This window comes from Rhincodon typus, chromosome 31, assembly GCF_021869965.1.
Source record: "Rhincodon typus isolate 14 chromosome 31, sRhiTyp1.1, whole genome shotgun sequence".
Classification (NCBI taxonomy): Eukaryota; Metazoa; Chordata; class Chondrichthyes; order Orectolobiformes; family Rhincodontidae; genus Rhincodon; species Rhincodon typus.
The window spans coordinates 12,255,155-12,269,653 of NC_063362.1; the positions used below are offsets into that span (position 1 = coordinate 12,255,155).

General features: G+C 45.5%; 1 protein-coding gene across 2 annotated transcripts in view; it reads left to right on the forward strand.

The window, feature by feature from the left end:
* Positions 1 to 14,499, forward strand: part of arhgef16 (Rho guanine nucleotide exchange factor (GEF) 16) — a 41,344-nt gene that overhangs the window by 11,970 nt on the left and 14,875 nt on the right. For both annotated transcript variants that reach the window (XM_048615063.1, XM_020533775.2), the window contains exons 2-7: positions 3,773 to 4,462; positions 5,466 to 5,517; positions 7,041 to 7,207; positions 7,568 to 7,624; positions 9,118 to 9,278; positions 14,303 to 14,455. In XM_048615063.1, the coding sequence (XP_048471020.1) occupies positions 3,896 to 4,462; positions 5,466 to 5,517; positions 7,041 to 7,207; positions 7,568 to 7,624; positions 9,118 to 9,278; positions 14,303 to 14,455 (1,157 nt within the window). In that variant the 5' untranslated portion in view covers positions 3,773 to 3,895. The remainder of the gene's footprint in view (positions 1 to 3,772; positions 4,463 to 5,465; positions 5,518 to 7,040; positions 7,208 to 7,567; positions 7,625 to 9,117; positions 9,279 to 14,302; positions 14,456 to 14,499) is intronic.

The window sequence follows — 14,499 nt, forward strand, 5'->3', positions numbered from 1 at the left end:
GTGCTTTCCTGCTCCTCTGATGCTGCCTGGCCTGCTGTGTTCCTCCAGCTCCACACACTGTTATCTCTGACTCCAGCATCGGCAGTTCTTACTATCTCTGAGAGAAGGGAAAGATTGCATTTTTTCTAAAAGAAATCTAAATACAGGGGTTAGGAAATGGATGAAATTAGAGCTGGTTAAAGTGATTTGACAAATTAGATTGAAAGGATAGGCCAATAGAGACGCAGTGCACAGAATAGATACATTACGATGAGTAAGAAGAATTTCAAGAGACAGGCCCATGATCTATGGTTAACTAGAAATGTTGAAGATTTTATCAAACTAAAAGAAACAGCATAAAATTATGTAAAGGGGTCTTGTTCAGGTGGTTATGTCCCTACCTCTAGACTAGAAGGTTTGGGTTTAAGTCGCACCTACCTTGAGTTCTGTCATAACATGTCCAAACAGGTTACTGAAAACAATTAGTCATACAAAGACAGTTGGTAAGTCAGAAGATTGGACAGAATATTAAAGAACAAAATTCAAGGGATCACTAAAAAATTAATGAGAAGAAGTAGAGTGCAAGAGGAATCTAACAAGAAATATAAAAAATATATAGTAAGGGCTTCTATAAATATTTAAAGAAGAAAAGAGAATTGTTAACACTGTCTCTTTCTTCCCAAATGCTGCCAGGCCCCTCTCGGTTGTCCAGTACTTCCTGTTTTCATCACATTTCAAAAGCATTTCTTGCGCAGCACAGTGCTCCAGGAATCCTTCAGTTGTGGAAACCATTTAATAATTTCAAGTTTATCCCTGCACCTCTGTTGTTGAGTTTATTTACAAGCCTTGGTGTTTCTGCAAATGTAACAATAGATAAATCCAGAAGTCTATATATCATTTCCCACTAAGGAAGTCCTCCTCCTCTTGGAGAAGTTTCTGACCAGAAAACAAACCTTTATACAGGACAACACCTGGTTATGTTCCAGAAAGTTTCTTTGCTGAATATCAAAAATTGTTAATAGTTGTGTTTTGAAGGTCTGCTTAATCTTGAGGACAGATATTTCCTTTTGACTAGAACTCTTCTTCAAATTCTCTAGTTAGAAACTAGAATTCTAACTTTAAATCTTCTATCATTAGATAATGTGCAGCCAAAGATGAGATAAGATAACGTTAGCTTTCTGTTAGTCCTTCCACCCAACTTGTCTCATTGTTTTTGGCAACCATTGATTATCACCATTTAACTGAACTCATTGATATTGACAAAGCTGAATGGCAGCTGAACAAAATTGCTTGTCATCATTTGACAGGACTTGAGTTTTGCAGAAAATGACACATTTTGTTGTAGCTTTTTGTATTGCAATCACCAGGGCAATCTGCAAGACTACCAAAATCTACCTGTAACTAATTTGCTGAGTTGGGCGAAAGAAGTAAAGGAAAACCAGACATTATTTTGTCTCATCATTGCCAATGACAGAATACTTATGATGAGCTTCTGGCTTCCCCTTAGATTTTGTATTTTTGTGAATTGTCCTGATGATTGCAAGATGAAAAAATGTGACAATGTGTCTTTATTTTCAGCAACACTCATGATTGCTGATTTTGCTTTTCTCTACTGAATAGCAAAATCTGACACAATTTGAAAAGCTGATGGCCATTTTAGTGATATGTGGTGCAAATGACCATTGTTCGTGTTAGCTTATACCAAAAGCTATTGGAGTAGATTGGGCAGGATATAGATCCAGGGTGGTCAGATCCTTTCTTTACCCCACAATTTTCAGCAAACGTTTACTGGCAACCATTGAAACGAAGGAGCCCGTCAGCTGCTTTTAATATCCTTACACTTTACATACTGGGTACTGCAGCCACAAATGATGCACTGAACTGCCTTAGACAACAGGAGCAGGTGAAGTTTCAAAACTGGGATCAATCCATTCCGACGGCATTTGTGTGATTGTACAAATGGAGCTCACAGATGTGCAGGTTAGGGTGGATTGGCCATGCTAAATTGCCCAGGGATGCATAGGCTAGGTAGATTAGCCACGGGAAATGCAGGGTTATAGCAATAGGGAAGGGAGGTGTGGGATGTTGGAAGATCGGTGTGGACTCAATGGGCCACACTGTAGGGATTCTATGATTAGGAGAGCTTATAAACAGTGATCTGAATTAGTTTCAGACATGGTTAGGAGTGATATCTCTCTCTCTCCCTCCCTCTCCCTCTCGTTCTGACATACTGAGTTTCCGTATAGATTACTGTGTTCCCACGATGACCCAAATAATTGTTTGCTGAACAATACGCTCACTCGGGTAGAATGATGTGTGTTGGAGGATATTGAGCTGATGAATCAAAATCTTTCACTCCGTCTGGACAGGGATTGGCTCCAATTTCTTAGTGACTAGCATATTAAAGGGGTTTGTGCCCTGCTGGTACAATATTAAGTTGAGCTATGACAAGAGGCCTCTGCAGCTGACACTCCCGAATCTCTGAACCCCACACCTCGCCCCTTCGAGGACAGCATGTTATTTGTTTGGCTAATCATTCTACTTGAGGCAGAAGCTGACGCAAAAGAAGCTGATTGACCTTTGATCCTGTGGGTGTCAGCTGGTGTAAAATGCTCGTTCTGTTTTGAAAACGGCACAGTTTCTGTGTGAGCAAAATTAAAACTTCATTGACAGCCACCTCCGTCATGATACTGGCAACAGAGGGAACCACTTTGGGACATTCAGGGAGGTCATTCAACCTACAGAGTTCATCAGAAAGCCTGACTTCATAAAACTTTATCCGGCTGTTGGAAAGAGTGAGCAAAATGTCACCTGATCCTTTTCACAATTGTAATTCATTCAAGGATTAAAGCTGTTTAACAACCCAACGTTAATTAAGCCTTTAAATGTCTTGCAGCCAAATTGGTTTTTAAAATTAATTAAAAGGCTTTTAAGAACTTTGTGTTGTAACAAAGAGTCTCCCTCACATTTTGCTTCTTACTCCTCCTGAAGAATAAGAGCACTGACTCTCATGGAGAGCAGGCTACATAGGCCTTAAGCTTACTTCAGTAGTTTCTCCAATAGCCTTTCACTTTCAAAGAGCTATTTAGCTGCTAGGCCGTCACATTCCTGATCTGGTGCCTCAGTTTCTACTGGGGTCACTGCCAGTTCCAAACTCTCTGCGAACAGAACAACAGATAATCACATCACAGGATGGAGCTATGGTCCGCATTCACTAACGTGCACTCTCCAAATTACTCCTTGAAGTTTCGGGAGTTTAATTCACTTTTACAGAGTGTTATAAAGGGCAGGCTTAAGAGCAGACAGTCATTCAGGTTGAATTTCAGATTTCATTCTGACTGAGTGAAAGTCAGTTTAGTGATCCCGGAATCAAGTGGCCCTGCTTGTTAGGCTTAATTCACCTCCATAAAATGAAGCATCATCTAGTCTTTGTGATGGCAGTATGGCACCTCCAATAATGTTACACTCCCCTGTTACTACACTGAGTACAGCTTAAAGTTTGCGCTCCAGTCTGGTGGGATTTGAACCCACAACCTTTGAATTCAGAGATGAGTGCACCATGCTGAGCCACAACAGGAAGAAAGTGAGACAGGACTTCTGCTAGTTTAGGAAGAGGCACAAAGTAGGTATTGTCCACTGTTTCAATGGGACCTCCCTTCAGCAGACCACTATAGGGTATCAGGGACGACAAATGGTTCTTATTTGCTTGTTCAGAACAAAATTAAGAAGCTTTTGGTCATGGGATGTGTAATTGGATCAGTAGTGATGCTATTCTTTACTTTCCTTGCTTTAGGAGGATGAGGAGTTCACGATTAGGAGTTTGCAAGCCTTTATGATGAGATACCAAAATTCTGATGCCAATCCACTATAATATTGACTCTTCTGTCACATCCACCAAAAAAGCTGAGCAAACAAAATGTCTCAAAGGTATTCAGAAAGTAACCTGGAAGAAAAGTCTCAGGTCTTGGTGTTGGAACAGACATTCAAGTCTGACTTCCAGATTAACTCTGACTCTGACAGGTTGATGACCCAGAGTGGTAAATCTTCACTCCTGGAAGTGGACAATCTGGCATTGGGCAGTGCCAATTCCATGCCATCGCTCTCAGACTTACCAAAGGTGGTTTTGAGCACAGACAGTCCGGCTGCACTGAAGAACGGGCAACAGCAGATTATCCCCAGCAAATTGGCCGTGACGACCAAGACTAAAATGCGGCCTCAGAGCAGTGGGCCCTCCGGGAAGCGGGATAGCGGCAGGAGGGAAGTGCGGAGCATGCCACCGACTGACCTGCAATATGAGGAGGGGAGTAATACAGGGAGCTCGAGTGGGACACTGCAACGTAATCGCCGCAACATGTCGTATAAGGTGGCAACGGACAGCTTGTCTGAATACTCGGAGGAGAAGAAGCTGTTGTCTCCTCCCACACTGCCACCATTAGGGGAAATGCCAACAGTGCAACCAGCTCGAAGTCCAGGCAGGACCAAGGTAGGGCATATCTGATCGTAGCTATGATGTGTAAAACTATCATCTTCCACCTATTATGCAACACTGGTGATGTACCCCATCTCCCAGGATCTCCAGTGATGCCCCTAGTGCGCAAAGGCCCTTATGTGTGTAATCATAAAACAGGGTGGCTCAGTGGCTAGCACTGCTGCCTCACAGCGCCAGAGTCCCGGGTTCAATTCCACCCTCGGGCAACTGTGTGTGTGTGGAGTTTGCACATTCTCGTTCTGTCTGTGCAGGTTCCCTCGCACAATCCAAAGTTGTGCAGGTTAGGTAGATTGGCCATGCTAAATTGCCTAAATTTGTCCTGAAGTGTGCAGGCTGCGTGGGTTAACCATGGGGAAGTGCAGGATTACAGGGATAAGGTGATGGGTCTGGGTGCGATGCTCTTCAGACGGTCAGTGTGGACTCGATGGGCAGAATGACCTGCTTCCACACTGCAGGCATTCTATGAATCCTGATTAACTTTGCACAACACTGACCAATTGTGCAGAAGAGCTGAAATTGAGGAAATGATATCTGTGAGCCCTACCCCAAGGAGACCTGGCACATGTCACCTACCCCACCCCTCCCTCCCCCAAAAGGGAGAATCATCGCCTTTGGGACTGTTGCCCCTCCCTCAGGAAAGTGCAGACATTTAATTCTGGGTTGGGGGGCAGGGGACTGTAAACTTCAATAGTTACTAAGCATTGAATCAATCAATTATTTTATCATTCAAGATAAAAATAGAAGCATAGGGTCTTGGGTGAATTGGTCATGCCTCTGGACCAGAAGGCATGAGTTCAACTCCCAATTCGGAATGTGATGGTCATACATGTGGGTTATAGAATATCCGAACAGATTGCTAACAATTGCAATAAAATGGTAGCAAAGGAGAAGTTTGCATATCGAATTATCTCTCAACCTGGAGGATTAGGGACACTCACAGTTGCCTCCTCTTCTTTGTTTGACTTTATAATTTTAACAACTGGTCTCTTTCCCTTAGCGAACATTAGGAAGAAAGAAAGGACCCAGAAATCGAAGTTCCTTTAAGGATGGTAAGAGCAAGACGAGTGTGAGGATGGAACGTGGGCGGAAGTGATCGAAGCAGTTCGGAGATCAGTTTGCCCGGGTGGGTGGAGGTGGGGGGGAGGAATGGTACGGTTTTGGGGAGTTTGTGGATACTGGGACTTGGCAAATGATTTAAAGCTTTGTACATTCTGTCTCCGAAGCATTCAGCAAAGGGAGAAACAGTCAGTTTGTCTGGTTTTGACGGTTGAGCAAGAAAAGTTGGCCAGGATCTTCGGGAGAACTCCCTGCTGAGTTCGCTCGTGGTCAAGCAGTTCGCACTTTGTTTTAGTGCCTGGATTGTTGCACATGGGGAAGGATTTGTAAAGAACAGCCCCACCCCCCACCCCCGGCAGCTCACCACCGTCTTCTCGAGGACAACTAGGGATGGGCAATAAATGCTGGCCCAGCCAGAAATGTCCACAACCCTGTAATCATGTTATTGTCCACCAGACATACCCCAGTATTAGCATCCTTACCATTGATGAGTCCAGAATGGTAATTAGAAAGAAAGTCAGTCAGTAACCTGTGGAGGGAAGGGCTTATCGTTAGTGCTGTTGCTCTGGTAGTCCAACTGGCTTTGGCTAAACATCCAGCTATGCCCTTGTTGATACTTGGACCTCCTGCTCAATGCCTTGATTCTTGGGACCTGGCCACGTGAGTTGTTGATCTCTAGGTAGAAACTGTGGGCATCAGATCCTGAAAAAGAACGAACACTGCCTGTGTGACTCTCACCATAATAGGTGAGTTTTAAATATACCAGTGGACTTTCATGTATTTCAAATATCAGGTTTGACCAAGAAACAAAAGTGAGCATTTGATGGTCGAGGTGGATGTGAGGGAAATTGCTGTGTCCAGTAAGGGAGTTAGCACCTACAGGAGAGGAGGGGGTTACGGTGCTCCGGGGAGAGTCAGCACCTTCAGGAGAGGAGGGGGCACACTGTACCCTGGGGAAAGCACCTTCAGGAGAGGAGGGGACACACTGTACCCCGTGGAGAGTCAGCACCTGTGGGAGAGATGGGCTTCAGTTTGCAGTATAAAATGTGAAGATGCTCAACTGGAATGTTTCTGGGGCAGATGACAGGAGTGATGAGCTTATTGGAGGCTCTGGGATTTGTTTACGGGCTGTCTCTTCTCCAATGCAGTGAGAGGTTTTTAATGTGCTGATTTGTAATTCGGAATACTTCAGCAGGTCCCTCAAGCAAACCTGTCACATTCCCCATTGGCAAGTCACCTTCTGACAGAGCTCCAAGGTGCAGGTCAGAGCCAGAGTGAGGAATTGAGGCCCACGGTGCAGGGTTTAAAGTGAGAGACTTTATTTGAAGCGGTTGATCCGAGAAGAGATGGATCCTGGTCAGCCGGCAGAGAATCCTATCCTGGGTGTGTTCCGCCGTTTCTCCCTCTGGCAGAGGGAGGGTTTAGAGAGGCCGAGTGATAGCCAGGGCTGGTGGGGGAGGAATGAGTAACCTGTGTGAAACAGTCAGCTCCCTCCTGAGTAAACTCCTGTCTTCAGATCCAAGGCTATACCAGGAGGTGCGGGAGAGAGGCCTGGACAGTGTTCCGGAGTCGGATGATGATTTGTTGGATGATACCAGGCACTTGGAATCTGCAGAACCAGACGACAAGATTGTGGTTCAGAATTACAGACCGGCACAGATGACATGGAGCCAGTTACCACAGGTCAGCTCATGTGGGGGATTGTTTGCACGTGGTTGTTGTAATTTGGATTGTTAGTTAAATATACAACCTCTCTGCAATTATCAAGGGGGAACTGTAATCAAACACAGTCGATGCTGACACAGTGACTAGGTGGCATGTTGCTTGAAGTGCCATCTTTCTGGTCGGATCTTAAACCTTAAGCCTATCTCCCAATTTCAAATATCTTGAAAAGTAATTAATTGGATGTAAGGCACTTTGAAAGGTCCTGATGTTATTAGTGACAGGACATAAATACAGGTTTCTTCTTTAGGTCTTTAATCCTTTGGGCGCTAGTACAATTCCTGACACCGGCTCTCTGACACCCATCCCATCTTGTTTCAGGTTCTAGAGCAAGGGATTCTGCACAGACTGCCAGCTGAGGAACGCAAGAGGCAAGAGGTACAAACCTGGTCATTGCTGAGCATGTTTGACGCAAGGAATGTTGCAAATCAGGAAACGATCATGGCAAATAGACCGGAGTGTGAAAGGAGCCAAATGTCAGATACTCGCGTCATGTTTTGTTCCTGCAAATTCAGAGTGAAGGGCCAGAGCCTCAGGGTCCAGTCCCCAGTGCGGGGAGTGTCCAGGGCAAAGGGTCTGACCCCCAGTGCGGGGAGTGTCCAGGGCGAAGGGTCCGGCCCCCAGTTCAAGATGCTACTAAGGCTGGGGAATAAAGGAGCTGATCATGATTATTTACACCATAGATTCCCGTTGCCATGATGTGATTTGAAAAGCCTGTTTGCAGGTAGAAGGGACAGCTTCACTGTCTGAGTTTGGGAATCTGAAGTCCCAGTTTGGTCTGTCAGTGATGAGTTGTGTGAGGGACTTCGGGCCAAAGCGTCAGAATTCCACTCTCAGCTCCAGTTATGTGTTCCACATTCTAATTATTTTCAGGGGAAGGAAGATTTCAGCACAAGAACAGGCCCTTCAGCCCATTGTGTTGTGCTAGATACGAAGCCAAGTTAAACTAATCCCTTCTGCCTGCCCTTGGTCCAGACCCCTCCATTCCTTGCATATTCATGTGTTTATCTAAAAGTCCCTGAAACGTCCCTATTGTATCTCCCTCTGCCTCCACCACCATCCCAGGCAGTACGTTCCAGATTCCTTCCACTCTGTGTTTTAAAAAAAAAACTTGCCTCTCACATCTCCTTTGAACTTTGCCCCATCACCTTAAATGCATGCCCTTAATGCACTTGGTTCAGAAATTCCTGATCAGTGTAGCATTTCAGTGCTAACCCTCTCAAAATAGTTGGAGTTAGGGGATGTTTTAGGGAGGAATTGAGGGAGTGAAACTCTGCATTTCTGTTGAGCATTTGATGCTTTCACTGAGTGTTTGAAACAGTGATTGACAGAGATTAAAATACCTGACATGCTTCCTGCTATTGACCATTATCCAGTAACCAGGGGAGATGGTGGTGTGTGGTAATATCGCAGGTTAATAAGCCGGAAGCCCAGGTTAGTGAGTTCAAATCCCACCATGACCAGTGAGTAAATCTGGAATTGAAACTAGTCTCAGCAAGTGTTTTCAAAATGTTTCTGCTTAGCTAATATCCTCTAGGGAAGGAAATCTGCTGTCTTTACTCGGTCTGGCCTCAATGTAACTCCAGCTTCACAGCAAAGTGGTTGACTCTTCTCTGTTCTCTGAAATGACCCTAGCAAGGTCCTCAGTTCAAGGGCAACAAATGCTGGACATGGAAGAAAACTAGAATAAAGTAAAACACTACTGGCTAATCTGTTGATTAACTCACATCAAGGGCTGGATATCTGCTGGAGACTCTGAGTCCAGGCTTACAGAGGTAGAAATGTTGCTTTGGAAGGTGCGTGGCCTTTGGTACTTGGCTAATTACTGAATGGAAAATGAAATGCCCTGTTTAATATTTTTCTTGCATCAGGCCATCTTTGAGATCATTGTATCTGAGCACTCCTATCAGCACAGTCTGACAGTCCTGGTCGACATGTTCAAGAACTCAAAGGAACTACAGACGACCATGACCAGCACTGAGCACCATCATCTCTTCTCCAACATAGGTGACGTTCAAGACGCCAGTAAAAGGTGGGTCTGTGGATGTGGATGAGATAAAGGGGACGGTGCTGAGGGAAGCACGGTGGAGGGGAAGGGAGTGTCAGTAAGGAGCATGGCCGTTTGAGTGGAGATTTCAACTGTGTGAGACAAAGACCAGGCACGTAGATCTGTGAATTTCGTTCAAAGTTGGAATTTGACTGGTCCATCTTTTACTAGCTGGCTGCGCCCTCAGCTCTGGAGTCCCCTCTTTAAACCTCTCTGCCTCATTCCCCTCCCTTTAAGGCTTACCTTAGAACCGAACTTTCTGGTCATCCCTGACATCTCCTTCTGTGGGTAAGTGTCATATTTTGGTGTGTCATAGTCCCGTGGTGTGACTTGGAACGTTTCACTGTATTAAAGATGCTATATAAGTGCAGGTTGTAATTGTTAGTCCAGGGTGCTTAACAGAGTCAGAATGTTGGTGAAAGATTTGTCATATCTGCCAGTAGCTGAAGCAGGCATGTTGGAACAGGAGCACCACCCAAACTGCTTTTCTTTTGGCTGACTCCAGTGGTACAAAGACCGGCTGGGACTTGAATGTTCTTCAGGTTATTTACTGTGCAAAAAGGTGTTCTTTTCCTCCATGTTTCCAACAGGCTGACCAGGGTTCTCACTGTAACGCTGAGCAAAGGAGTTGATTGTGGGTGGGGGTGGTGGTGGAGGTTAAGTTTACCAACTTAAGTTAACCTTGTTACATGTGTGTTCATTGACGTTGCTGCCTTTTCCCTGCAGACAGGGCGATACAGCTGCAGTCTGCAGCAAGTTTTCCCAGAATCCCATCGCACAGATCGCCTGGAGCAGTAACCGAGTTCTGGAAAGCTGACAAACCTGGTTTCAGTCGCGCAGTTTCACTTGGCATTAGAGTTGCCTGTGAATGTGCTTAGATGCCTGTTCCCATTTCTTGAACGTGCTGACTCTTTGAAACGTAGAAAATAGGAGCAGGAGGAAGCCATTCGGCCCTTCAAGCCTTCTCCGCCATCCAGGGTCATCATGGCTGATCATCCAGCTCCCACTTTCTTCCCATATCTTTTGATTCCTTTAGCCCTAAACATTATGTCTATTTCCTTCTTGAACATTTAATATTTTGTCCTCAAATGCTTTCTATGGCAGAGAATCCAGGCTCCCCATTCTCTGGGTGAAGAAATCACTTCTCATTTTAATCCTAAACGGCCCACTCTGTGTCCTTAGACTGTGACCTCTGGTTCTGGACCTCCTGGCCTTTGGAAACATCATTTACCTGGGCTAGTCTTGACAGGATTTATAGCTCTCTATGAGGACCACCTCATTCTTCTAAACTCATTGACTACAGTCCTAACTGATCCTATCTCTCTTCGTACTTCAGTCCTGCCACCCCAGGAATCAGTCTGGTACACCTTTTCCTAAACTCCCTCCATAGCCAGAACATCCTTCTTCAAATACTGTACAAATGCTCCAGGTGAGCCTCTTTCAACTCGAGCCCCCTCTCTGTGTCCTTTTACTCCGACTCGACTCCCCTCTCTGTGTCCTTTTACTCCAACCCGAGCCCCCTCTCCGTGTCCGTCCGCTCCGACCCGAGCCCCCTCTCCGTGTCCGTCCGCTCCGACCCGAGCCCCCTCTCCGTGTCCGTCCGCTCCGATCCGAGCCCCCTCTCCGTGTCCTTTTTCCCTTTTTCCATCAACTGTGCATCAATGCTGTCTGCTTTGGCTACACCATGTGGCAGTAACTTGTATATTGTCACTGTCTGTGTCAAGAAATTCCTCCTCAAACAAACTGTGGTTGATCTGTTGGTGATTATATTCTCCTTATGTCACTGTGTTCCGGGACTCACCCACAACTGGAAACAGTTTCACTGATTCCACCCTGTGGAGTATTGTCAAAGGTTTATAGACCCAGAACAGGTTTCTTGCTTTTCCAGAGGAAAGACTCCCAGCTGATAGTTGGATCCAACTTTACAACAGAGGCAACGTGTAGAGTAAAGGATTAGCTGTACCTTTAGTCGAAGAATAGATACTGAACACGTGCTCTTTCATAATGATTTTGGTTCATGTAGACCTGGAGCCTGAATGTGTGGGTTCCAGGAGGTTGCCTTGCTTTTCATCCCTTTGCATATAATTATGTTTAATAAAGCCTGATCATTTCTGCTCTCAAGACCTGACCTTACTACTCTTCCAAAAGATCAAGTACTGCAGAGGTTGTAAAACACTTTGCGATGTGTTGAGCTTGTGGGAGGTGTGCTCAGTATCCTACAAGTGTGGTCCAACTGATGTTTTAATTTAAATTCTATTCCTCCAGCAATGAACTCCAGCAGGAGGGGCCTCGATGCCAGACACAGTTCTGTCCTTGGCCATTATTTGTGGCCCTTTCTAATAACAACAACTTGCATTTATATGACACACCTTTCAACAAAGTTGATCATGAAAGTGTCTCATAGAAGCAGTACCATGCCTGATTCGACCGTAAACCAGAGCCCAAGGTAGTAGATGACCAAAAACTTGGTCAAAGATGTAAGTTTTGAGCGGCATCTTAATGGAGAAGGAAGAGAAGTGGAAAGGCCGTGAGGTTTAGGGAGGGGAAGCCCAAAGCTTAGCACACGAGTAGATGAAGGCTCAGCAGCTGATTGTTGATTAAAATGAAGAAAATGTAGCAAGGTGCGGAGCTATTGGGCTGGCAAATGTTATGGAGTGAGTCAGGAGGGATTTGAACCTGAGGTTGAGAATTGAAAACTGTGGCATTACCAGAATGTGAGCAGAGGGTTGCTGGGTGAGAGGCCTTGTCATGAATTAGGATACGGGGTATCGGAAATGTGGCTGGACTCCAGCTTGTAGAGCATCAGGTAGAGGCTCAAAGTACCAAAGGTATGGATATGCATTTGAGCAGCAGCTGGGGCTGTAGTATCACAGACCAAGGTGCAAGTTAAGTGATCTTGGTCATCAAAAGTCAGAATTTTCCTGGCTCAAACAGATGGCACCTCGGGCAGTGCGGCCCCCAACTCCCTTAGTGCACCCGTCCTCACTCTGGAGCCCTCTCACCTGGATCCCACTAAAGCGTCAGCAAGAACATCATGCTCAATTCCTTGAGGTGAGGCTTATACCTACCATTGTCTGACTCGGAGCCAGAGCTAATGTGTGGGGCTTTATATTGAAGTTGCTTGGCACATAAGGTTTTTGTGTCACTTACCAATTCCAAAGACTGGTTTATATTTAAAGGTGTTGGGTGCAGGGGCAAGTCTGTTACATCAAATTGCTGCTAGTGGGGTAAATATTAACTATAGAGTCCACAAGGGCAGAGAACAGAATCCAATCTTTTTGTTTCGGAGGGGCAAAGGTCACTTTCTGAAAACTTCTGTTCAGTCACGGAGACGTGCTGAAAACAGATGGAGCAGAGAAGATAACAAGCAGAGACTCCAAATGCTTTGGTTGAATGTTAAGAGTTGTAGTCCCTTCATGCTTATCAGTTAAATTAGAATCACATTAAACACATCCCTTTAATCTGAATAGAATCCCTACAGTGTGGAAGCAGGCCATTTGGCCCATCAAGTCCACACTGAACCGCCACCCCCAAAGAGCATCGCACCCAGACCCAAACCCCACTCTATTCCTGTAACCCTGCATTCCCCATGGCTAACCCACCTAGCCTGCACATCCCTGGACAGAATGGGGCAATTTCCCATGGCCAATCCACCCTAACCTGCACACCTTTGGACTGTGGGAGGAAATGGGAGCACCCGGAGGAAACCCACGCAGACACAGGGAGAATGTGCAAACTCCACACAGACAGTTGCCCGAGGCTGGAATCGAACCCAGGTCCCTGTTGCTGTGAGGCAGCAGTGCTAACCACTGAGCCACCGTACTTCCCCAATAGATGAACACTTCCCACCCCCAAAACTGAACACCATGGCCTTTGACAAAGGCCTCTGGTTAAAGGGACCTGTTGGTAAATTGGTAAATTTGAAATGAAAGGGCCAGTGAGCTGATGGTAAATTGACAGATTTCTAAGTAAAGGGGCAATGAGCCGATGGTAAATTTGGCTCCAAGAAGATTGTGTTACTCCTTTCCTCCCACATACAAATGTGGGAGGAGGGTGAGCAATGATGAGGTTGCTGTGATGTTTCCTGGGTTTATATTTTGTTAACCTGTGTGTCAGAAAGTCAGTGGGTGGTTGTGATCTGACTGGAACACTTCCAGCATCAGCAGCTTTCGAGCAACTGAATGAAGTGTAGACCAGTGTGAGTGTTTGGGATTTAGTGCTTCTCTGGAGAAACTGTGTGTGTGTGTGTGTGTGCACACCTCCTCCATTTCTATACATGGATCCCTTGCTTATTCTGTTACTGGCAGGGTCCCTGAACTCGAGCCAATCCTGTGAATTAGTTTGTATTTATCTCTTGATTTGGGTTTATTGTATGCGGGTACGTCCCTCTGTGGCATTGCTCTCAGTAATCCGATGATGTGCGTTGACCGAGATTGGCTGTGGTCCCAAAATCACCTCCAATTTGAATCTATCGTGATGTTCAAATTACCCCATGACAAGACCTTTCCCTATCTCTATAATCTCCAACAACTCTCAGATCTCTGCGTTCCTCCATTTCTTTTACATATCCCCACCTTTAGGGCTGTGCCTTCAGCTGCCCAGGTCTTGAGTTCATTTCTCTAAACCTCTCCACTGCTCTGTGTTCCCCTTTTAGAGATGCTCCCTAAAGCTTGGTTCTTTAAACAAGCTTTAATTTCTCCGCATTTTGTATGCTCAGACTCCTGTGCAGCACTTTGTGATGATCTCCTTCACTGAAGTTGCTATATCAGTGCAGGTTCTGGGTGCAGAGCATTGTAATGCAGCTTTTTGGTGGGATTGCTGAGGGGTCAGTTTAGCTGGTTCACAGCGTTTCATTACTGTCCCACCCAGAGCTCAATGATTGGTTTGTCGCTGTTGGTGAGAGAGGGAGGTTTGCAGATTGGGAAGTTGATCTCCAGTTGAGGGTCGGAGAAATCCAACAAGTCATATTCTCCTGTTCTCTAATAGATTGACTCTGTGACTTTCTTTAGATTTTTTGAAGACCTTGACACGAGACTCCAGCAAAACCCGGTCATCCGAGACATCAGTGACATTGTGGAGCACCACGCATCGCACTGTTTTGGTGCTTACATCGTCTACTGCTCAAATGAAATCTACCAGCAACGAACGCTCGAGAGATTGCTGTAAGTACAGCAATTTGGGGCGGCCCTTGTGATTCTTCAACACT